This window comes from Sus scrofa, chromosome 14, assembly GCF_054392235.1.
Source record: "Sus scrofa isolate SSC_HxYL_T2T_F1_AM1 chromosome 14, Sscrofa_HxYL_maternal_Yorkshire_Landrace_v2.0, whole genome shotgun sequence".
Lineage (NCBI taxonomy): Eukaryota > Metazoa > Chordata > Mammalia > Artiodactyla > Suidae > Sus > Sus scrofa.
Window position 1 is genome coordinate 103,912,027 of NC_139396.1, and position 25,262 is coordinate 103,937,288.

General features: G+C 51.4%; 1 protein-coding gene and 2 long non-coding RNA genes across 5 annotated transcripts in view; 2 read left to right on the forward strand and 1 right to left on the reverse strand.

The window, feature by feature from the left end:
* Window positions 1-25,262, forward strand: part of LOC146396910 (uncharacterized) — a 52,164-nt gene that overhangs the window by 6,575 nt on the left and 20,327 nt on the right. The window lies entirely within an intron of this gene.
* The window catches only part of ZCCHC24 (zinc finger CCHC-type containing 24), a 78,199-nt gene that overhangs the window by 2,756 nt on the left and 50,181 nt on the right, over window positions 1-25,262 (reverse strand). Inside the window, exons 3-4 of one of the 3 annotated variants that reach the window (XM_021073637.2) lie at window positions 22,064-22,228; window positions 9,466-13,548 (exon numbers count right to left, since the gene is read on the reverse strand). In XM_021073637.2, coding sequence (XP_020929296.1) covers window positions 13,435-13,548; window positions 22,064-22,228 — 279 coding nt within the window. In that variant the 3' untranslated portion in view covers window positions 9,466-13,434. Of the gene's footprint in view, window positions 1-9,465; window positions 13,549-14,950; window positions 15,206-22,063; window positions 22,229-25,262 lie in introns of those variants that run through there. The other 2 variants (XM_021073636.2, XM_084997446.1) reach the window with 2 other exon arrangements.
* LOC110256808 (uncharacterized) lies at window positions 853-10,527 on the forward strand. Its single transcript, XR_002338824.2, has 2 exons — window positions 853-928; window positions 9,018-10,527. It is a non-coding gene; the product is annotated as an uncharacterized LOC110256808 (long non-coding RNA).

The following is a 25,262-nucleotide window of genomic DNA, read 5'->3' on the forward strand; positions in this document are numbered from 1 at the left end:
TATCACAGTGTTTTTAGATAAAGAAGTCTGTTCTTCTCAAACATAGGTGGGCAAGCTACTTCCATGGACTTGGGAGGGATGAAGTGACTGCAGGGTTCAAGTTAGTTTCATTTGGACCCAAAGAGATAGCCCATTACAATTTTCAAGAGCCCGTTCTTTCCCACTGATGCCCTTCCATATGAAAAATTTAGTGAGACCATGAATTCAAATGATGTTGATGATGTTGTAATTCAGAAAACTTACAGAGTTAAGTTTTTGTTTGATTTTAAGTGATGTTAGTCCAGAGTCTACAAGAAATGAGAGCTGCTTTAGAGTTGTCATGGAAGCTTTTCGGTACCGAGACCTTAAGCTGAGAGTTAAAGGACATGAGTTTGTCATTTTCTTTTGGTAAACAGTCAAGCATGCTCAAAATGATTCATCCCACACTACAGTCCTTATGGTCATTGAGACTGCCATAACCATCAAGCGTGCAGCCACCTGGCCTCCCAAGGCATGTGCTTCTCTCGTCACTTAACCACAGGTGACAGCATGATTAATTGCAATGTCACTGCATGCCATACATTACCACCATCTCATTTCCTATTGGCAGGTAGTTCAGACCTGCCTTTGAGCCTAAGGGCACAGCCAGCAAATCTCTAAATCCCATCTTTGTGGGATTATCTCCTAGCACCACTGTCAGTTCTTTATTGGTCAAGTTCCAGACAGGATACAGAATCAACACAGAAATTCTAATGGGGAAAGTTTATTATAGAAAATGATAAATAGAAACATGGATCCACCTAAGGGGAAAAGAGAACTCTGAACAAAGTGTCTCTCCAGTGCCCTCTACTGACAAAGCTTAATATAATTCCAGGTGGCAAGAGAACTATTGCAGGATCACACAAAGGACAGTGAAGGGAGGGTTGAGAGCTAAAAGACAATGGACTCTGTAAGTGACGGCAATGCTTTCTTATCCAATCTGACAATCTCTGCCATTCAATTAAATGTTTAGCCACTTATATTTAACTTAATTATCAATACAGTTAGATATCACATTGACCACCTTGTTATATTTATTTTCTCTTTGTCCCATCTGGTTTTTGTTCCCTTTTTGTAAATCGAGGTTTTTCTCCCAAATGATTTCATTTTATCTCCACTGTTGACTTATTAGATTTAATTCTTCATTTTATATTTTAGTGGTTTCTCTAGGGTTTAAAATATATAGTTTAACTTATCACAGCTTACCTGGCAATAGTATCGTATACTTCACGTACAGTGTAAGAATTGCTGAGTTAGATGGCAACTTCATGTTTAGTGTTTTGAGGAATGGCAAATCGTTTTCTAAAGTGGCTACAAAATTTTGCATTCTCACCAGCAAGGTATAAGCATTTCAATTTATCCATGGCCTCACCGGCACTTTTATCTATTTGATTCTCGACATCAAAGTAGAATTTCATTCTGGTTTTGTTTTGCCTAACCCCAGTGACTAATGATGTGAGCATCTTCTCATGTCTTTATGGGCCATTTATATATCTTCCTTGAAGAAATGACTATTTAGATCTTTGGGGTTTTTTTGTTTGTTTGTTTTTTGTCTTTTTAGGGCTGCACGCATGGCGTATGGAAGTTCCCAGGCTAGGGGTTGAACTGGAGCTGTCACAGCCAGACTACACCACAGCCACAGCTACTCGGGATCTCAGCTGTGTTTGGGACCTACACCACAGCTCATGGCAACGTCTGATCCTTAACCCACTGAGCGAGGCCAGGGATCAAACCCGCGTCCTCGTGGATGCTAGTCTGGTTTGTCACCGCTGAGCCACAATAGGAACTCCTTTGTCTGTTTTTAAATTGGGTTATTTGTCTTTTTATTGTGGAGTCGTAAGAGCTCTTTATTTCAGATAAAAGTCCCTTATCAGATATATGATTTGCAAATATTTTCTTTCACTGTGTGAGTTATCTTTTTACTTTCTTAAATGGTATCCTTCAAAGCACTAAGGTTTTAAATTTTGATTCAGTCCAATTTATTTATGGTTTTCAAGATGACATTGGCTTGAACTTGCCCATGCTCTATTTCAAAAAATAAAGTCAAATCAAATCTTTTGAAGCTTTCTTCAGCTTTTCCTCCCCACAATTATCAAAGTGATCACCAGGCCCCAGGCCTCAGAGAGGTTTGGGGTCTCTCAGGTCCCCTCCCTACACCAGCCCCCAAACTGCTTGGATGACACCAGGGCAGCTTACAGTCTCGGCCAACTCAATGTGGAATCACAGATCAGAGGGACTGTCAGAGTGAAGTCTTCTTCATGGAGCCCAGTGCCCCAGTGGTTAGGTGGGGAAACTGAGGCCTGGGAGTGGGGGGCACAGGGATGTGATCAAAGGTAGTGGCCTGAGACTTGTCAGGTCAGACCCTGGCTTTCCTGACCCCAGATCTTCCTTATGTACTAAACAGAAAGGTGATTTACTAAAAAAAAAAAAAAAAAAAATTGAGGGAGTTCCCTTGTGGTCTAGTGGTTAGGACTCAGTGTTTTCGCTGATGCAGCCTGGGTTCAGTCGCTGAATTGGAAACTGAGATCTCACATCAAGCCACTGGATACCGTGGCCAAAATAAACAAACAAAAAACAAAAACCAAAAATGCCCGTATCCTTCAGTAGGGAATTCATAAATACATTACCCAACAAAAAGAGTACAATCGGCTGTTAGTCAAATGTTTCTTTATCTTTTTGGCCACGGCCATTAGCATGCAGAAGTTCCAGGGCCAGGCACCCAACCCACACCACAGCAGTGACCCAAGCCACAGCAGTGACAATGCCGAACCCTTAACCTGGTGGGCCACTGTTTCAGTCCCCAGATGAAACAGATTTCTGTGTTAACAGGAAAAGATGATGAGAACAAAGCAGGTTATAGAACAGCATCCCGTTTGCGTGTGTGTGTGTGTGTGTTTATACAAGCAAAAAAACTAGGGAAGGATATGGCCAGACTCTGGACTGCAGTGTCCCTAAGGGAAGTTGGGCTACTGGGAATTTTCACATCCTACTTCCTATTTTTGTTTCCATTTCACATTATGCATGCATTATTTTATGATCAATAAGGAAAACCTAGATAGTACCACTTGACAGTTTTATTCAAACATGGGGCCTGGGTAGCACTGTGCTGGAGAGGTCAGGACTCACCTCAGGTTTGAGAGCAAAAGAAAATTCCCCTTTAGTCCCCTGTGTGGGCCTGCTGTCGGCAGGAAGTAGCAGTTCTCCAATTTAGCCACCAGGGGGAAGCAGAGGAGAAGCTGACTCCGCAAGGTGAAAGCTGAGGGGTTTTGAGCTGGCAAGGATGCTGGTGGAGAGAACTGGGGCAAATTATTTGAAGCAGAATCTCTACTGTGAGCCGGGGCTGGATCAGGCTCCCATGTAGAGAAGGACCAGTTACATGCTAGGTAAAGGTCCCTTGCTGCAGCACAAGAAGGAAACTCAGGCGGAAAACAAGAGCTGAACCAACAGGATGTAGGAGGCAAGGGGGATGGCCTACAGGCCAAGGATCAGACAGATCCCAGTCCTTTTCTGGGGGCAAGGCACAGGCTCCTCATCTCTTGCCGTCTGGCCGGCATGAAGTTTTCAGACCACATGGCTTGAGGGGTTGACGGGTAGGAGGCAGAGGCGAAGAGAAAATCAGGGGGGACCCACTGTAGAGGCAGCACAGGCCCAGGGGACTATCACCCCCTCCATGACCAGTGCAGTAGCTAAAATTTCTTGAGTACGTAATTATGACGATGATCCTCAGGTGGGTAGACAGGAGGTGTTGTTCCCATTTTACAAGGGAGGAACCTGGGGCTCGGGTTGGGGTGGGGGGGGGGGACTTGCTTAGCTCAGGACAACAGTGATAAGTACTGAAGCTGCAGTTCACTCCTGGGCTCCATGTGAGCCCAGAGTGCTTACCAGGATGAGAGTGAGGAGGCCGAGATGGAGGTCACAGCAGGTGCCATGATCCTGAACATATGAGGCAGGGCTCAGACCCCACATTGCCCCATGGCTGCAGAATCTGGGTGTGGAGGGGAAGAGGGGGAGCGGCGCTGACCTCCAGGTCTGACCAGAGGAAGGAGGGGATGTTGAGAAGGTGATAAAGGAGGAGGTTGCTCAGCTCCCAGCAAGGAATGCTTGGAGTGGGACAAAGACCCCCTTGACTTCCTGGACCAAGAGGGAGGATGTGGAGGAGGTGGGCTTGAGTACAGGGCTTTAGGAGGCCATGGACCTGGGTGGGAGGGCCAGGATGGGTGAGTGCCAGGGAGAGAAGACATGGGTGCCTGGCCTGGCCTGGCTCACCCTGGAGGCAGTGGAGTAAGAGCTGGGCTCCCCCCTGCAACTAGGAAAGGGAGCTCCCCTGGGAAGTTTTCAAGGACAAAAGTGGAATGTGGCTGGGGACTGTGTTGAGGGGTTTGGCTTGAGTTCTAACTTCTGCTCAGGCCTTCAGTAACCACCATGGCACCTGCACTAGGTGGTTGTTGGCTCTGAGCTACTGCAGGAAGGCTGGCAGTCTTGGCTGGGCAAATGCGAAGGGGCAACGAAACTGGGGGCTAAGGGCAGGCCACCCCTCTGCCTGGCTGTCTTGGGTGCGTGGCACAGCTGCTGGAGGCCGGGATTAGGCCATGGATATGACATGCCCTTGGGAGTAAGGGGTGGGAAGTGGCTCTGGGAGGGGGACTGGGGAGGGACTCTGCTCTCAACTCACTAGCTGTGTGATTTGGATAAGTCACTCAACCTCTCTAGGCCTTTGTTTCCCCATCTGTGACATGGTACCCATCCTAGCACCCAGCTCTTAGGGTTGTGGCAAGGATTTAGAATGACAATGCAGGAGTTCCCTCATGGCTCCGTGGAAACGAATCTGATTAGTATCCGTGAGGATGCAGGTTCAATCCGTGGCCTTGCTCAGTGGGTTAAGGATCTGGTGCTGCCGTGAGCTGTGGTATAGGCCAGCGGCTACAGTGGTCCAGTTGTTAGGACTCCATACTTTCAGCACCACAGCCTGGGTTCAGTCCCTGGTCTGGGAACTGAGATTTCATATCCAGCTGCTGTATGCCCCAGCCAAACAAAAACCAAACCAAACCAAAAAAACACAAAGCATTCCTACATCTAGCTTTTTAAAGATGGCAACTTTAAAATTGAGGCTGTACCAATAAAGCTGCGGGAACCTTTAAAATAAAAAAAAAAAAGAATGACAGTGCATGTAAGTCACGGAGCACAATGGCTGGCGCACCGGCTGGCTGTGGGTCAGATCTCATTCACTCATTATTCCACATTTAACCACAGAGTGTGCTCGGCCACACTGGCACTTCTGATGCAAAGACTGTGGGGGGCTCTGGGTGTGTGCAAGGATGTGTCTGGAGGCCCCCTCCCCCACTTGGCCTCGGTGCACCTCCTTGGCCTGGGTCCCTTTGCGCTCATCTCCTGCCCAGGTGTGGGACAAGGTCAAGAGTGTAGTTCTTGGATCTCCACTTCAGACATGGTCACCATTTTGTCAGTTTCATTTCAACAACTCCCCACCCTGTATTCTGGATTATTTGAAAACAAAGCCCCGGGCACTGTCTCACTTCACCATAAATACCCGTGTCTAATACATGAGGATACTTTTCACACGACCCCAGTGCTGTCATTACATCTAACAAAATGTAAATTTGTTCAACTGTTTGTGAGACGAGGTCAGACTTTCTCCCTATATTGGTTGGACCAGCAGTAGGGGCTTGGCTTGTCTCACCCCCTGGAGGGTTTGGAGGGACACAGCCTGTGGGGAAGATAGATGGCAGATTTACATGAAGTCCATTGCCCTCTGGACTGGAGTTTCCTCTGCCCTAAAAGCGACCCTTGGCTAAGAGTGGTCTGGCAGAGGGGCTGCTGTGGGGGCTCCCCACCCCCACAGGACTTTCTTCAGGCTGCAGTTCTGTGGGTTTGTGGATATGTGCATGTGTCTGAGAGTATACGTGTGTGAATGCGCATGTGTCAGTGTGTGGTTGTGTGTTAGTAAGTGCAAGCGTGTGCAAAGTGGTATGTGAATGTCTGTGGGGTGGGGGTGGGACATGGAGCCCGGAACCTCTCACATGTCTTCATAATGTGGGGGCGGGGGTGTTAGGAGGGGCCTTTGTGCCTGAGGACAGGCTGTCCCTGGCTCGGTCAGAGCTCCAGGGACAATCAGACGCCTGCCCTTCCCCAGACTGTCACCCGCCTTCATCTCAGTGCCTCCTGCCCCTTCTGCCCTCCTGACACCATGGGGAAACAGGCCAGGGAGCAGCTGGCGTGGCATTTGGATGCCTGCCCTTGGGTAGACTGTGGGAAGCCAGGGTCCAGCTGTCTAAGGAAAGCAGGGGCCTGACTCCTCACCCAGGGTATCACAGGTTGCAGCCACAGCTCAGGGTTTCAGACCTGGCCCCAAGGAAACGCCCATAGTGGTTGCTAAAAGCCTGAGCAGGCTTGTGGGAATCCACTTGGAGTCTCTGGTCGAGATCAGAAACAGCTGAGGGCGGAGGGTGCAGTGGAGGCCCCGTCTGTCAGTCTCAGGCGTCAGGACTCTCCCTGGGCCTCAGTTTCCCCACCTGCCATGTTGGCATAGTGTTCTTTACCCTGGTTCCTGCCAGGACTGTTAGGAGCACACAGGGGGCCAGAGGGACGGGAGAGACCTGGGCCTGTGGTCAGGGCCCAGGCAGAAGCTGGATGGCAGTAGAGCCTGTGAGAGTCAAAGCAGCCAGCATAGAGCATCTGTGCATGCAGGGTCCGCCCAGCATCCACTGCAGCCCTCGGTGCGTCCAGTTGCCCCAGCTCATAGGTCAGGATGGGGAGGTTCCACATCACATTTTCCAAGGAGGGGTTGGTGCTAGGAGCTTTGTCTGGGCCACATGGTGGCTTCTGAGCCCCCAGGGTTTTCGTGCTGAGGTGGGAGAGGGGGCAGTGGTTGAACAGACATGCTCCGACCCCAGGCCTGGGGCACTGTCTGGTCTCCAAGCCCTGTGTCCAGTGTAAGGGCTCCTTACAAAGGCCTTCATGGGCTGGAGCTGCCTGCCCCTCGAGACAACCCCTGTGCTTGGGGGCCCTCACTCTGGGCCTAGCATGCTGCCTGGGGCCAAGCCCCAGCTCCGCCTCTGAAACACTACACTGGGGGTGAGATTTCAGGGTTCAAATCCTGCTCAGCCACCTGCCTGCTGGGTGACCTCAAATGAGCTCTCCCCTCTGGGGGCCTTAAATTCAGGGGTGGAGGTCGCCGGCTTCCTGTCAGGGGCAGGCTCAGAGCCGGGGCCTCCCCTTTGGGACCCCTGACGCCCCCTTCTGCAGTGGACTATGCTCTCAGCGTTTGGCTGCCTCTGGACGTGGACATTCAGTCCAACCGGAAATCCTTCCTGTCCAGGGGAATTACTGGTTTCCACAGCTCTAGGAGATGTCGAAATGCAGGCTGTGTTTGCTTTGGGTTGTTTTCTTTCCGTGGAACACAAAACAAAACAAACACACGGGACATGCATACGACACACAAGGGCAGATAATCCAATACTAACCTTGACACCTCAGCCCCAGCACAGGGGGCAAATGATCAAATGAACCAGCTTCCAGGGTTGGAGGCCTGGCTCCACTCAGACTCCCTGTATGACCTCTGGCCTGAGCCGCAGACCGTGGCCCCTAACCCGCCACCCAGGTGCCAAGCCATGTGCTGGGCCTTGTGGTCACTGGGCTTCTTATCCATGTAATATCCCCTTGGAAGCTCTGGCTCAAAGAGGCCGGGGGAGCAGCTCAGGGTCACACAGCCAGGGGAGGCAGGGCTGATCTGGAAGCCAGTGTTGTGGCCACTGAGACAGACGGGGCTCCATGTCCTCAGACCTGTAACAGGGAGCACAGCCTTCCCTGGGCTGCAGGTGGAGAGGCTCTCATGGGGGATTATTCTCTCCTTTGCCCATCCTGCTGGGGTGCCACCCACCTGCGTCAGGCCAGTTCTGGTCCTGCCTGCCATTTCACTCACCCTGAAGCCAGGCACCAGGAAGTGAATTAATCCTTCCTCTGTGCCAATGAGCAGGAAAGGGCATGGTGGCTGCCAGGATTTGCTGTGTACCCCAAATAAGCTAATAGGTCCTGCCTCTGGAGTCAGGAGCCTCTGTTCCTTCCTGTCCCCCACTTCTCCCCAACCCATGGTCCCTGACCCCAAGGACTCACATCTTAGTTTCACTGTTCCATCTCAGAGGTTGCTGTCTAGAGGCATGGGCCGGCTCGCGGATAGTTTGGCTATTTAAAAATTTAAGGAGTTCCTGCCATGGCACAGTGGGCTAAGAACCTGACTGCAGCGGCTTGGGTCATTGTGGAGGTGTGGGTTCGATTCCCGCTCTGGTACAGTGGGTTAAAGGATCCAGCATTGCCGCAGCTGTGCCTCGGGTCACAGCTGTGGCTCAGATTTAACCACAGGCCCAGGAACTTCCATATGCTGTGGGTGCGGCCATAAAAAGAAAAAATTTTAAAAAAACTTAATAAACTAGTTGCCAAAATTTAAAAATTGGAAAATTTCACATAACAACCTGAATTCCTAGTCTCTTGCCGCCCCCTCTCCCCCCTCTGCCCCAGACAGTGTATTCTTAGATAGCAGCAATTGGCTGGAGCTGGGGAGGGGATGTCCCTCCAGCGAGCTGAAACCCCTCACCCCCCCCCACCCCACCACCCACCAGTCTCCTTACAGCCATCACCACTGGCCCCATAGGACCCTAGAGACCATTTCAAAGCCCTATACTTCTCAGCCTTGCATGCTGGACTGATCAGGGACTTTAAGGACACCCAGGCTGGTTTCTCAAGCATCTCCGGGTGAGACCAAGGCGGTTCCCATGGGCGATTCTGGTGAGCAGCCAGGTTGAGAACCACAAGTGCGAAGACCCTGGGCCTCAGGGCTCCATATGCAGGTGGCTCCCTCAGACTTTCTTGGCTGTGGCTCCAGGCCTTATGAGCTGTGGCTTCCTGTCTGTGGCCCTCAGCAAGAGCCCCACCTGGAGACAGCCCAGCCTGGGTCCTTGCTCAGACGAGTCCTCTGTCCCCTTTCCCAGGGTCTTTCCAGGAGGCCCCGGACACTTCACTTTGCTCACTGTGGGATGCCCAGTGTCTGAGGTCCAAATCCTGATCCTGGCGAGAGATCCGAGTGGGAGCTGTGGTGGCGAGGCCCGAGGCTGCATCTCCGAGGAAGATTCACTCCTATATATGGTCACCGGGAGTCCCATCGCTGAGCTAACTGTGACCTAATGTGCTGACAATCTCGCCCAGTCTGGGGCCCTGCTTGGGGAGGGCGTTCACCCTGGAGAGAGTGTCTGCTTGGGGACAGAGGGGCTGGGAGAAGGCAAATCAATGGTGTGGAGGCAGGGCAAGGACCGGACGTCCCAGACTCATGACAGCAGAAGGGCGGCTCCGAGTCCTCCCGCCCTACTTGGCCCCTCTGGTCTGTGAAAACGTCTAGCTCCCACGGACACTCTGCGTAAACAAGGAAACCAGGAGCCTCTCTTGCTTTTAAGAGTCCTTTTAATACAGCATGAAAAGGCTATATTTCTATAGGCAGGCCGTATACAGATTCTCCAGGAATAAGGCACACAACGGAATGCCATCCCGAGGGCGGCCCTCGGGAGCGGTCGGGAGCCTCCTCCACGCACCCTCCGAGCTGGCCCACGGGTTCTGTTTGTCTTTCTAGCTGGACACACACATATTAACAGATACAGACATGGACAGGGTCACCACATGCGAGTGGAGGACGTCGAGTGAGGTTGGCAACAGAGAGCGATGAATTCCCCAAGGCTGGACGCCTCCCAGATTTCAGGGTTAGCTGTCGCTCTGGGCTGTGATGTAGTGATGCTGGGTTAAATATTCATTTCGAGTAGATTCAAGTCCATTAGATGGTGGAGGGCAGGGGGACAAATCCAAGTTCAAAGAGCATGGGGACCTGGGACATGGCTCAGATGGCAAAGCTCCAAAAGGAACGGTGTGAAGTCTGTCTTCCTCTTCCCTCTTTGGGCTGTTCTGACCGGAAGCCCTGGATCAGGCCAAGGAGGCCATCTTTGGAGCTGGCCAACCATAGAGGGGCTAATCAGTCACATGCCCCCTGTTCCCCTAGCTCACTCCTGCCCCCCCACAAGATTAATAACCATAATAACAAGATAATAATAAGAAGGTGCAAGAGAATGGATTATAGTGCTGTGTTATCCTCAGCTGAAGAGGCTCAAAGAGCTTCCCATTCCCTTTTTCACTAAGTATCTAATAATAGCTTCCCTCCAAAAAGGCAATACTTTCCAAAATACACATATGTATAAATACAGGACAGGAACATATTAATAAGTATAAGCACTTGAATAATATGCTGACTACTTAATACTGATATTTTCATCCAAGGCAAACAAGAGAGAATAACAATAATATGGCTTAAAGAATTGCAAAGATTTTTTTTTTCCTCATCAGAATTATGTACCAACTTCATATAATATTCTATGTAGACAATATTTCCTTAATGTAATTCAGTTGCAGACTTTTTACAGACCAAAGCATAGTAAAAAATCAAACCAAAAAAAAAAAAAACAGGAAAAAGAGAAAAGTTCTCACCATAAATATTTTCTTGCAGCTCAACCAGAAGGTTTGCAAAAAATACTTCCAGAAATCTTCATTTGATATTCTACTGCCCTCCTGAAAGCTCTGAAGTTTTGAAAATGCCTCTCCTTTTGTTTATTTTAAATCTCAAAAATCAAGTAATTATATTTTTCTTGTCTTTTTCTTTTTCTTCTTTTTTTTTTAAAAAAGGCCCTCAAATATATACAGACAAAAATCACTGTGAAGATCTTTCGGGAGAAGGTAACAAATTCAGTGTTGTGAGAAAAATTGGAAACCATGCAGAAATTTTAACATCCATGAATTTTCTTTTCAAAATACACACATAGTATTTTTCTTTAAAAAAAAAAAAAAAGGAATTCTGTGTCAAGTATAACTCAAAATAAATACAAATTCACAAGTAGAACTATTGAATACTTCATATGGGGTAAACACCATTATCTCCCAACTAGATCGCTAGATCTACTAACTGCAAGCGATTGTCCCTTTTGAACATACTGAAACCACACACTTTCTTGTCTCCTGGACGCCCGGGCCCTCTGAGCACTTAATTCTCACAGCACCAGCCTGGACAGCAGTGGCTTTTGCTGACCACACAGAGCTCCCAAATTCAGCCATGGGGCGGGGGCAATATGGAAGGGCTGCCCCAGGCAGGAGGGCCCAGCCCCCCCACAGTGGCTGATTCTGCACAGATGGCAGCGGCAGTGACTGCCAGCTGGACAAGCCCACTGCAAAGGTCACTTTGGGGTGATATTCCTTCTGGAGTCTGGAGCCTGGGTTCTTTCTAGGATGTGGACTTCCCGCACAACCTCAGCCCAAGCACCCAGAAGCCCAGGTCCTCCCCGTGGGGCCAAGTCCCTGGAAGTCTTGGGGCCTTGTCCTCGCAGTGGAAACCAGGACACTGCCACCCCTGTGAATGCTCTCTTTAGAGGGACACGAGGATGACTGACAGTGACAGCTTCTCGGGGACAGAGAACCCAGGGCCAGGGTGACTCTGGCTCACCTTGACACAGTAGAGCAGGCAGGGGGCAGAGGGATTCTTCAGTGGGCGGTAAGCACGTTCACAGTTGGTGGCGGGCGTTCTGCCCCTGCAGGCCTGGAGGGAGGCAGCTACAGGGCTCAGGCTGGAGCACACACACCCTTCCTAAGTGCTCAGAGGGCTTGGCCCCCCCCAATCTACCCTGCAGCCCTCTGGCTGCAAATACTCTCAACTCCATCTCTTCAACTCACTCCCTGGACCCCTGATTAACACTTTGCCGTAACTCCTCAGTTGTACAAAGCATTTTCACTTGAAAACCAAAGACGACCGGCCCCAGGTTGGGTGTCCTTGAGCCGTGGTAAACACTGAATTTCAGGCCCATTCCGCGGTCTGATTTTTTTTTTTTTTTTTTTTTTTCCCACAGAGGCATAATGTTGGGGCAACATCAAAGGACCCAGCCCTGGGAGAAAGGAAGGGTAATATGACAAAGCAAATAGGGCTTCTCATGGGGGAGAGAGCAGAGAGGAAGGCAATCCTTCCCACTAGCCAGGACAGCATCGGCAGGCCTGTCCAGTGTGAGTGCCAGGAGGCCTCTCCGCCCCCTCAGGAGGTAGGAATCATTGTCCCCACTTTGCAAACCAGAGGTTCTGTAGCGTGTCTTGGGGTTGCCCTGTAAGGAGGGGGAGACCTTTCTCCTTCACGTTTGCAGGGTAGGGGACAAAAGACATGGCTGGGGTTGCAGGGGGCAACAGGGGAGGACCTGCATCCCTCCACCTGATTTCTTAAGTGACTGACTGATGGGTGATAGTGGGAAGGGGATGGGTAGGGAGCCTGGGGAAACTCTCCAAATAAAGCTCTCTGCTCCAGGAGATGGCACCCAGCCAGGCAGAATTCCAGAACATCAGGACAGAAATGGGCCTCTCTGGTGTCACTCTCTCTTTCTCTTAGTGGGGAAACAGAGGCCCAGAGGTGAGAATCCTTCTCAAGGCTCTGTAGTGCATCAGTGGCGGGGTCAGCATTAAAACCCAGGTCTTTGGACTGCCAGGCCTGGGTCCTTCCTGCCAGAGTGGTTTCCCTGCTGGGTCCTATTGCCTCCTTCCGGGTGTGGCTCCCCAGCATGGGTGAGAGGGGAAGGAGAAGGGAAGGGGATAGGGCTGGCAAAATCCAAACGCGTGGGGGAAGTCTGTGGTGGGGGAGGGGGTGTTGCCCTCTGTGCCCCAGGTCACACGCTGGAGCACCGTCCAACATTCAGTGCCTCCCCATCCCTGACCTCTGGGGTGTAGGGGGAGGGGAGATGTGCGGGGCCCAGGTGCAATGCCAGTGGCTTCAGAGGCAGTCAGGTTTGGGGCTCAAAGTGGCAGGGGGCAGAGATGCCCGCTCCCCAGCAGCTGCTAGAACAGGAGTCAGCTTGCCATGAGCACTGACTTAGAAAATTAGGGCTTTCCAAGAGTGGCTTTTCACACAGGGCAAACTGGAAGGTTCTGGGTGGGAGAAGGCCACCTGGCTGGTTTTGGGAGACCATCCCCTGCAGGCTCTGGGATTCACAGTAAATTTAGTGCACTTGTGGCCAATGTAAGGCTGCTCACCCAAAAGGGAGTCTCAGAGGAGAGCCTGCAGGGGACGCTGAAGGCTCTGTGGGGTCCTGTGCGCTGACCTCTGCTCACCTTGTCCCCTCCACACAGACCCAGGCCCACCTGTAGAGAGTCGCAGAGAGCGGGCCTTGTGGGGCGGCAGCTACGTCAGTTAACACTGTTTGTCAACATACAAGAACATAAGAGCCCACCCACCAGACCTGTAAGCCTTTGAGGATGCCCCCTTGCACGTGCACACTTGGGGACATGCAGGGTGGTTGCGTCTTCTCCAGCTGGCAGGAGGGCGGTGGGGCATGGTGGGCGGCCGGGTCATTGCACGCGCCGGCAGTAGTAGCCCAGCACCTTGCACTTCTCGCACAGGTGCTGGGGGTGCTCCTTGCTCTGGTCAGACACGTCCAGGCCATCGGGCTTCTCCAGGGGTCTCTGCAGAGAGGAAGGTAGACGCGGGCCCAAGGGTGGGGAGGAGGGGGTGGAGAGAAAGAAATACCAGAGAAGCAGGGAGAGTGAGACAGATGTGGGGAGAGGCAGAGACAGTGCGCCAGACAGACAGACAGGAAGAGGGAGAGAGATACACAGGGTGGGCCCGGAGAGAGAGCACGTGTGCCTGTAATCACAGAGGTTGTTTCAAGAAGCACCCAGGACCCTTCCTGCCTCTCACCTACTGCAGGCAACACATGTGTTCTAAGTCCCAGAGGCATGGCTGAGGCCTTGGGCTGGGGCTAGGGCTATGGGAGGCTTTTACCCAGAGCCCTGGGTCTAGATGCCACTTCGCCCTCCCCCGTGATCTCTGAGCGGCCACCATTTGAAGCTCACTAAAGCCCAGGACAGAGGCAGGACAACGGTGCACAGACATTAACCAGATGATGAAACCAGGGTCCAGCACAAGGGAGGCCCAAGTCATATCTCCTGATTCCCAGCATCCACTGCCTCTTCCCAGGTCACTTGTCACCCACACAACTGCTCCTGTGGCCTCAAGACTCAAAGGGTGTTTAACCTCGACACAGTCCCGGTGTTTCAGGCTTAGAGTAATTGAACCCTTAGCTCTGTGTGGTCAGCTGCCAGTGTTCTAATTTGTCCCTGATCCCTGAGCCTGGCACAGCACCTGCCCTGTTTGATGAGTGCCTAGATGCTTCTTAACAGGGAAACCGAGGCCCCGAGAAAAGCTAGACCTATGATACCACTCATTTACAATGTGGCCTCAGAGAGCTTCCATTTCCACATCTGTAAAGTGGGTGACTGTTGAGCTTGTTTGCAGGGAGGAGTCAGTGTCTAGATGTCTGTAAACTGAGCAGTGTTGGGCACATACAAACATATTTCTGTTATACACGGGGCTTCCCCGCTCCCTCTGTCCCTCTCATCCTGGCTCTCAAAAGCCAGCAAAGACCTGTTTCTCTGGAAGATGTATGGAGGCTTTTAGGCACACCTCCTGAGGCAGATAGTTTCCTAGCTGGCAGCCAGAATCTTGGCCCAGAACCCCTCCCTGCAGCAGGGTCCCCTGAATAGACCTGGGGAGACTCAAAGGAAGCCGGTCAGGGCCAGCTCAGAGCCACATGCCAAGGAGAGGGGCAGGAACTGCAGGCTGGTGTGGGCCAAGGGAGCCTTGGGGCCAGCAACCATGACCCAGGATGATCCTGGAATAAGCTGAGCAGGAGCGCTGTCCCCTAGGCAGGCTGCAAACTGCTCAAAAGTGGCACACTAACTTTTCTGCCCAAGTATTCAGTACCTGGCCTAAAGCTGACAGTTGGAGGCATGGATGAGTCAGAGGGATCTAGGAGGTGAGGGTATAGACTGTGGGTGGGCTGGGTTCTGATCCAGGGTCATAAAGACCATCCCTGTGCTTCTAGGCCTAAAGCCACGCTGGGAAGACCTGGAAAAGAGGCAGAAGCCTTGGCCTCATCTCCAGAAGCTTTCAGATGACTGGCTTTCCTGGCCAGGAGAGAGGAGAAAGCGTTTGGCTTCATGTCAAACCTGGGCTCAAACTACCTATGAGCTGTGCAATGTTGGGCAGGATACCTGACACCTCTGATCCTCCACTTCTTCGTCTGTGAAAGGGGACGCCAACAACACTTTGCTCTTGAGACTGTTGTTACAATGCCAGGAAGATCATGAATAGAAAGAGCATAGCACATAAATGTTATTAATGCTGTTTATGATTATTACTAATAGGAGGGGAATACCAGCTGGGAGAGGTCACTGAAAGTTGAAGCCACAGTTCCATGCTGGAAGGTCTGGGAATGTCACATCCCCTGCTCTCCAGATGGACACCTACAGGATCCCATGGGTACCGCCTACACGCTCCAGGGCTGGGGAGCTGTCAGCTGAGTTCCCTGGCTCAGCTCATTGCCTGTGCTGAAGGAAGTGCCCCCCAATCTTGGGCTGAAGTCTGGGTCCCCATACACCAATCCCAGTGATCCCAGCCACACAGAGACTCTCTGCTCGCTCCCATAGGTAGGTCCCATGTAGGAGGCTCTGAAGTCTCCCCTCCCCCCGGCCAGCTCCCCTTTCCTACTCTTCATGCTGGCCTGGGCCCCTCCCTGAACCCACCTTCCAGGGGGGCCAGAGAGGCCCAACCACGCAGACCTGACACCACCCTTGCTCTCCAGGATTTACACTTTGCAAACTGCAGCCGCATAAATCATACCACCTAACCTCCTGAGAGGGGCATATTATTATCCTCATATATTACAGATGAAGAAACTGAGGCTCCAAGACATTAAGAGTCTTGCCAGGTGCCTGCAGCTTCACTTATCTGCCAAGGGCTGTTGGGTAAGAACTTTCTCCTCTAGAACCTTGTGTAACCTGGGTGGGGGGGGGTGCGGTTTAATAATATGTGCTGTATGTGTGATAGGGACACAAGTCAATGAGACGACTGTTTTAAGTTACTTTCTAAACGTAAAGAGTTCTGCAAGACTTTGTAATTGCGTGTGACCTCTCCCAAGTCACTTAGCCTCTTTGTGCCTCAATTTTTCTTCTCTATACAATGGGCTACTTGATGGCATTATTGTGAAGAGTAAATAAATAAGGTCATATGTGCAAAGTGATCACCTTATGACAGCAGCGGCTGTCACACAAAGAGCAAAGTGTTGGTCAGTATTAACATGTATTATTACTAATACACATATAATTGCTATTACTAATTTGTAGAGGGGGCAGCTGGGAGCAGGAGGACCAGCTGAGTCCCTGTGGAAAAGCCTCTGCAACGCACGTCCTGGCTGTCCTCACTCCTTGGCCATGACCCTATCAGTGCCCCTTCCTTCCTTGGGTCCTGGCTCCTCCCTGCCCAGGCACTGGGTGGAGGAGGTGGGGAAGCTGTCAAGGCAACTCCCCTCTGTGGAGGGAAAACATCCAGCAGCTGGAATTGATCACCCCAGGGCCATTCCCGCCCCCCCCACCCCCCGCCCTCAGTGAGGCAAAGCCCATTAGTGTTTTCTTCTCCTGGGGGGCAGGGCCGGCAGAGGGGAACCACAGCTGGAACCTGACGGGAAACAGATGTGGTAGGGAGAGAGGCCAGGGGAAGTGGAGGGTTCTCAGGAGATGGATGCCGCCCAGGTCAGAGCTCAGGGGGCAGGAGAAATAAAGCAGCCCCACTCCACCATGGGGGGTGGGAGAGTTCAGGGGGTCAGACGCTCCAAGCCTGTCTGTCCTCTCAGCTCTTCAAAGGCTCCTGACTGCTGGGGAGCCTGGCAGGGCCACCACCCTCTCCGGCTTCTGCCCAGCTTGCCACTTCCCTGAGAGAGAAGAGGACTGGGAGAGGAGATTGGGGGTGGGGCCCCGTCGACCGGCAGAGTGACCTCGTTCAAGTCCCATCTCCTCTCTGGGCCTCGGTCTCCCTGCTGGGCATAGTAGGTGCTCAACAAACTAGGGCCGAATGCCTGGGGGGAGGGAAGAGCAGAGCCACACGCTTTTGGAAGATTCTCCCTCATTGGGCCTGTGGAGAGTCTGATCCTGAGTGTGGAGACAAGGAGGTAGAGGGTCAGGGAGGCTGCACTTGGACTGAGTTTGGCAGGATGGAGTGGATGAAGCAGGTGAGGCCACTGCAGGCCTGTGGATGGCGGTACAAGCCAGGAATGGGTCTGGCATTGTGGAAGGGCTGCTAGGGCAGTACACACATGGGGCTGAGGAGGCTGGAACCCAGGCGGGGAGTTGGGTCCTCATGGACTTGGGTGTGTGGGCCAGGCCCTGCATCTCTGATTAGGTCACAGAGTGTGAGAGTCTGAGCCTTCCAGAGCCCCCAGCCCAGACCCAAGCACTCTACGTCTGAACCCCAGCAGGAACTGGCCTAGTCCCAATTCCCCACCTGGGCCAGCCACCCTGACCCACCCTCCCTGCTCCCCACTTCCTCCCAGGCCACGCATTTATCTCCTCTAGGCTCCATGTTCTCCCCCAGCCCCAAACTTAATTCCTCTTCATGAGTCCCAGCTTTTCTACTGACTTTAGGAAAGTCACTTATGCCCCTTTCCTCAGTTTCCTCCTCTATAAAATGGGCAGACAATGGAGCTGACCTCCTGGGGTGGCTGAGAAGATGAACAGAGTATAAAATAGGAGCGCATGACTGTCATAATTTCCCAATTCCTGCCCTCTCGAGTGACTGAGACCCACCTGCAGCCCTGCCTCCTCTCTCCTGCCCTGGGAGCCTGGCCCAGAGCTTTGCTTCAGCCCACCCAGTTAGGGGGGAAATGAGCTGGGACACAAATGGAGGCCTGCCGGGCCCCAGGGCCAGGCTCCAAGCACAGGTCAAAGTTCAAGCGTGAGACTCCACTTCTACGTGGCTTCTCAGGACTGTGTGTTCCTTCCCTGTGAAGTGGGGTGAGCAGGACAGCCAGTCTGAGGGCAGAGCACACAAGAAGGGTGCAGGGGCTCAGCAAGTGGCACCCAGAGGGTGACCATGTCTGTGACTTGGGCCAGGAGTTCTCTGAATGCCAGTTGCTAACCCTGTCTGATGGAATCCTGCCCCTTGGGTTGGAGGGGAAGCTCCTGGAAGTCCTGGCAGCGCCCTAACCATCATCTTCGTTCAGTGCCTGCACAGACTGGTGGAACCACTTTGGGGAGCTGCCATCAATGAAGTATACCCAGCAAGAGAAAGAGGGAACCTCTTTGACCGCATTGGCCACGTCCAAGGGTCCTGGGAGAGTAGATGTTAACCCAGAGGGCGAGTGTGCTGACAGGTGGACATTTGGGGAGATGTTTTGGACTGGGGTCCCGGACATGCTCAGGAATTGCCAGGAAGCAGGAACCAGGGTGCAGTCTCTTTCACCCTGACTGCCTTCAGCCCCATGCCTGGACATGCTCCTAAAACCCTAGATGCATGTCATGTGCCCTGTCACTGGGTCATCATGATGGCATCGTGGGGCACTCTGGGGCCTCAGTGTCTCCCTTGGTGCCATTAAGTTGTAGGTCAGGCCCCTCCGCTAAGGAGCCCCTTGTCTGCTGGGCTGTGTGGCCAAGTGTCTATTTGCCTGCGTGCAACAGTGTGGGTGACAGGAACTATGGAAACCGCTGAGGGCGGGGGGTGAAGAGTCTGGAAACAGAGGGAATGGAGGCCTGCACGAGAGTCATAAAATCACAAAATATTTCAACCAGGAGAGTCCTCTTGGACAGCCCCCAGATGCTCCTAGTAGGATAAAGACCAAATTCCATGCCATAGCCTCCAAGCCAGCACAGGCCCAGTGCTGCCAGGCCCCTCCCTCAACACTCTGCTTCCCCCTCAGCTCCTCCAGTGCTCTGGCCAGCCCTGACTTCTCACTTTGCACATGCTATTCCCTCTCCAGAAGCGCACCCTCCCCTCTCAGCCACTCCCACCCCAGCCCCCTTTGTCTGCTGACCTCCCACTGCCCCATGGAGCCCAGCCAGGCATCACTGCCCCAGGGGAGCCTCCCTCAGGAGCTCCCAAAGCCCGTCTCTCCCACCCTCCTGCTTCCCTTCCCCTGTGGCCTCCTCCCCCAACCCCCTGCTCCTGCCATCCTTCTTGGTGACTCAGCTTACCCAGGGGAGGCTCCCCCCACTCCCAGCTCCTGGGTATACTGACTCCCTCACCAGTAGTGACCTTCTCTCCCACCACCCCCTCGGCCACACCCTGGCTTGTCTTCAGAAAACTGCTCTTTGTCCAGCTCTCGGCTCCCACACTCCACCCAGTCCTGCCTCCCCCCATCAGGGGCCCCTCTGGCTTCCCTTCTCGTCTGTCTAGCTGACACCCCAGGACCATGCTTTTCCAGCATCACATTTTTCCAAACATGCCTGACTCTTCAAACTTCTTCCTGCTGAAACACTCTCCCGGCACAACTCTGGCCCCGAACCCCTGTGCACCATCCTCTGGCCCGCACCTGGGCAAGTCATAGAACTGGGCTGACTGCCTTGGTGACAGTTATAATCTTGAAGCTCCGCTGGGCTGGGATGCTGCTTGCCAGTCCAGCTACGTTTCTCTGGTAGGCCCACTTCCTTCCTCCTCCTTCTCAAACTCCCTACATGCCTCTTCACCCAGACTTTTTGCTGAAAACCTGGTATCCCCTTTCACTGAGAAAAGAGAAGCCTTGGAGGCAAAGTCCCGCTTCTCTGCGCCATCAAAGCCATGACCCTCCCCAATCATCCCCCACCCCCCTCCCTCCTCCGCCAATGGTAAGGCATCTCTTTCTCTCTCATCCCTATCTTGGCAGGCTTTTGCCTTCTTCTGGGTCATTCTCCTTTTTTTTTTTTTTTTTTGTCTTTTTACCATTTCCAGGGCCGCTCCCGTGGCATATGGAGGTTCCCAGGCTAGGGGTCGAATTGGAGCTGTAGCCTCCGGCCTACGCCAGAGCCACAGCAACGCGGGATCCGAGTCACGTCTGCAATCTACACCACAGCTCACGGCAACGCCGGATCGTTAACCCATTGAGTGAGGCCAGGGACCGAACCCGAAACCTCATGGTTCCTAGTCGGATTCGTTAACCACTGCGCCATGACGGGAACTCCTGGGTCATTCTCCTTTGCCTGTAATATGTTCCAGGCTCTGCCATCTCCTTAACACCCATCTCCTTGCCACCATCCCTACTCCAGCTACTGTCCCACTTCTCTGCTTCTCTCCACCATTAATGCCCTTTAAAATAATGGACAATGAAGGTATTCCCTCTGCCTGGCTCTATGGACACCGCCCTGGCCAATAGATCCGTGGTGAATCAACAACTCTATTCTACCTTCCACTTGACCTGTCGGGTGTCGGCTTCAGTGGCTCTCAAACCCTGATTGTAGCTCAGCAAGTCCCCCAGGTAAAAGTCATGCCTTCCAACGTCTCAGGACCGCTTGTGTGCGTTGGAATAGCATTCACCCTTTCTCCCCCTGGGGACCCCACCCTCCCTGATCCTCCTTCTTGCTGGATGCTTCTCCTCCAGCGGATCTCTGAATGCTAGGATTCCACAACCCATGATCTGGGTAATCCCTGCCCTCCTTTGTCCATTCTGCAGGAAATCTCATTATTCCCTAAATACCTTTAGGCCAAGGGTACCCAATTACAGGTGACTTCTAATAAGAGCTTCAGAATAACAAACCCAACTGCTTTCTTGACATCTTGATCTGGATTTTCAGGAACATCTCAAATGTATCATGGATCAGAGAACTCTTGCTTTTATCTAGAATACCTACTAGGTCTCAGCCTAACTGCCCCCAGCCCAGGCTGCTCACCTTAGTAATGACTACCTCCATTCACTCAGGCGCTCAAGCCGGAGTGTGATTATTCTCCTGGATTCCTGGCCCTCCCCTCCCCTTCTCCATCCAATCCTGTGATGCTCTGTGTCAGAGCCAAGCCCACAGGCACTGCCTTAGCTCCCCTGGGACTATGGCCATGGCTTTCCCACTGGTCTCCCCGTGTCTCCCAGCCCCCACCCCAGACCAACCTCTACACACAACCAGAGTTATCGTCTCAAAATGAAGCTAAAAGGCTGGTTGTTCAGAACTTCCTTTGGGGGCCCCAAGATTCCTCTGGTGATTGCCCCATTGAGCTCCCCCATCCCTCCTTCTTCACCCCCTCACTTCTTCACTGAGCTTTGGGCCTTGAGCACCTCAAGTCCTACAGCCTCAGAGCATCTGCACCTGCTGTGCCCTCTTCCTAGGATGGCCATCCCCGCCTCTCATGACAGATCCAGCTTCCTTCCCTCCTTCAGGTCCCAGAGTAAATGCCATCTGAAGGAAGTGGGTCCTACATGGCAGGCCCTTGGCCCCCAGCCCTGGTGCGCAATGCCTGGCACCCAGTACCCGCCTTGTAGACATGTGACAGATGGGCGAATGAACCAACAAAATGCCCTTTTCTACAGCATCCTGCTGCCTTTGCATCCCTCTTTGAGTCATAGTTGTTCCCCCAGTTTCTTAACTTTCATTTTTTTTTTTTTTTTTGGTCAGTTTCTTACTTTCTCTTCTTTTATTTATTTTTTTTTTAAATTTTTTTTTTTTGGTCTTTTTCTCTTTCTAGGCCCGCTCCCACAGCATATGGAGGTTCCCAGGCTAGGGGTCCAATCAGAGCTGAAGCTGCTGGCCTGTGCCACAGTAATGTGAGATCCAAGCTTCGTCTGTGACCTACACCACAGCTCACGGCAACGCCAGATCCTTAACCCACTGAGTGAGGCCAGGGATCAAACCCACGTCCTCATGGATGCTAGTCGGGTTTGTTAACCACTGAGCCATGATGGGAAATCCCAGTTTCTTACTTTCAAAATTCACTGGGGTCTGGAGTCTCAGGGTCTTGGTACAACTGCCCCTTTATCCTTCTTCTGTTCCCGGGGAAATGGGCCCTGCATCCCCATTTCCAGTGAGACGAGGAAAGACAAGACTAATCTGGACAGGCCTGGTCTCAGCCCCATCATGTGAAGGAGCAAACAGAAGCTCAATAAGGGAGAAAGGCACTCTGCCTTGGCCCTTCAGTGAACACCCCCACCTGCTCCCCCACCCCACTCACCTCCTCCCCCAACCAGCTCACCTGCTTGTGTGGGTACACGTTGATGTGGCACTTGATGCACTCCTGTCCCATGTTGGCCCAAGAGTTCCCGCTCATCCATTTTCTCTTGCACTTGGGACACTTGTACTCTCCGAAACAGCGCTTTTTGCCCTGATACGGGGTCAGACCCTCGCCTTTGGGGCGTGCCTAGGGGACAGAAATCAAACACAGGGATTGGGGGTCACCAGGCCAAAATGATGCCTGACGGGGTCCCCACAGTTTCCCCTTCAGCCTTCATGCCCTGTGTGTTCCATGTGCAGACACTTTTTGTCCCCAATCCAGAGAACACCAGAGTCACCCCCAGAGTACAAACAGGAACCCCAAAGCTAGGAGACTCCCACAGGGACAGAGAACAGATGTGTGGGTAGCACACATCTTTTTTAGATTTAAAGGAGCAAAGTACTCCATGGTGGCTTGGAACCGCTCCTTTAACTCAGCCATCTTGGAGTTCCCGTTGTGGCTCAGCGGTTAACGAACCCGACTAGCGTCCACCCTCATGGACGAGGGTTTGATCCCTGGCCTCGCTCAGTGGGTTAAGGATGCAGCGTTGCCATGAGCTGTGGTGTAGGTCGCAGACACGGCTCAGATCCCGCATTGCTGTGGCTGTGGTGTAGGCCGGCAGCTCCAGCTCTGATTTGACACCTCGCCTGGGAACCTCCATATGCCTCCTTTAGGTGCGGCCCTAAAGAGACAAAAAGACACAAACAAAACAACTCAGCAGTCTTGAAGGGGCACCTGGTGGTCACATGATCTGCACACAGGTGCTCTCTGGCCCAGAGTGGTGTGGTTTAAATGGTGACTGAAGAGGCAGCGCAGGCAGAATAATACAGCCCTGTATGCTGTTAAAGTGTGTCTCCCCTCATCCCTACTCCCCAAGCTGGTGGCAATCTTAATTCCCTTAGACCACCAGAAAGATGGGCTCCCCATTCACAAACAATACAACATACACATGTGTATATGCACCTTTCTTTTCCCTCACTTGTAAGGAGACAAATTATACACTTGGTTTTGCATCTTCCCTTTTTCACTTAATAATATAGCTCAGAGATATATATACATATATACATATATATTCCCCACATTTTCTCCCCAGATCAGTGCAAACAAACCTGCTGTACTGTTCCTGTCATGGCTCAGCAGAAATGAACCCGACTAGCATCCATGAGGACGCAGGTTGATCCCTGGCTTCACTCAGTGGGTTAAGGATCCAGCGTTCCCGTGAGCTGTGGTATAGTTCACAGATGTGGCTTGGATCTGGCGTTGCTGCAGCTGTTGTGTAGGCAGGCAGCTACAGCTTTTATTTGACCACTAGCCTGGGAACCTCTATATGTGGCGAGAATGGCCCTAAAAAGACCAAAGGGAAAAAAAAAAAGGCTGCACAGTTTTCAAGTCTATGCAAGTTTCATAATGTTTTCACATCACTAATACAAACATCTAGATTGTTTCCACTCTTCTATTACAAGCAACACTACAATGTATAACTTTGCATATATATAATATACATATTATATATATACACACACACATATATATAATTTTGTGCACACGAGAGTATATTTGCTGAACCAGTTCCTAGAAGTGAAATTGCTGGGTCCATGGGTATGGACTCTTTTCATTTTTATTTTTATTTTTTTATTTATTTATTTAGTCTTTTTAGGGCCACATCTGGGGCATATGGAGGTTCCCAGGCTAGGGGACCAGTGAAACTACAGCCGTCCACCTACACCACAGCCACAGCAACAGGGGATCCTTAACCCACTGAGTGAGGCCAGGGATCGAACCTGAGTCCTCATGGACCTAGTCATGTCCGTTAACTGCTGAGCCACGGCGGGAACTCCTACTCTTTTCACTTTTTAAAGCTGACTCTTGCCACTATCTGCCCCCTACCCCCAGATGTGGGAGTACCAAATTAATGTCCCACCTCCTCACCAATAGAGTGCCCATCTAAAGAGGTAGAAAATCTTCTTAGAGTAGCTTTCTTTTTCTTTTTGGTCACACCCACAGCATATGGAAGTTCCCAGGCCAGGGATTAAACCCATGCCAAAGCGGAGACCCAAGCTGCAGCAATGACAATGCTAGGTCCTTAACCCACTGAACCACAAGGGAACTCTAAGAGTAGCTTGGACTCATATGACTTGTGTTATGAGCAAGAGAGAAGTTTTGCATTTAAGAATCATTGGTGGAAAGTTCCCATTGTGGCTTAGCAGTAACAAGCCTGACTGGTATCCATGGGGATGCTGGTTTGATCCCTCGCCTCACTCGGTGGGTTAATGATTTGGCATTGCACAAGCTGTGGTGTAGGTCACAGACATGGCTTGGATCCCAAGTTGCTGTGGCCATGGCGTAGGCTGGCAGCTGTAGCTCCAATTTGACCCCCAACCCTGGAACTTCCATGTGCCAAAGGTGCAGCCCTAAAGAACAAAACAAAACAATCACTTGTGTTTACTTTGTTAACTGTTAGTTCATATCCTTTATGGTTTTTTTCTGCCAGAGTTTGTTATATTTCTTATTGATTTGTAACTGTATTTTATATATTTAAGAAATTAGCTCTCCCCTACATTGTTTTTAAAGCTTTATTGAGATGTAATTCACAAACCCTACATTTCACCTATTTTTTTTTGGCCACCCCAATGGCATATGGAAATTCCTGGGCCAGAGATCCAACCTGTGGTCACATCAGTGACAACACCAGATCTTTAATCCACTCCCATTTCACCTCTTTAAGGTGTACAATTCAATGGGTTTTAGCATATTCACAGGGTTATACCATAATCACTACAGTCTAATTTTAGAACGTTTTTACTCTCCGAAAGAAACCCTGTATTTATATAGTCACTTGCCATCTACTCTCACCTCCTCATCACATCCAGCCCCAGGCAACCACTAATCTCTTTTCTGTCTCTAGATTTCCCTATTCTAGACATTTCATGTAAGTGGATCATATGATAAGTGTCCTCTCATGTCTAGCTTCTTTCATGGAGTGTAATGTTTTTAAGGTTCATCCACGTTGCAGCATGTATCAGTACTTCATTCCTTTCTGGTGCCAAATAATATCCCATTATATGGTCACCATATAGAGGAGAGACATTAGGTTGTTCCTAATTTTTGGCTATTATAAATAATGCTGCTATGGACATTCATGTACAAGCTGCCTAGTGTTTTATAAAGTTGAATCCATTGC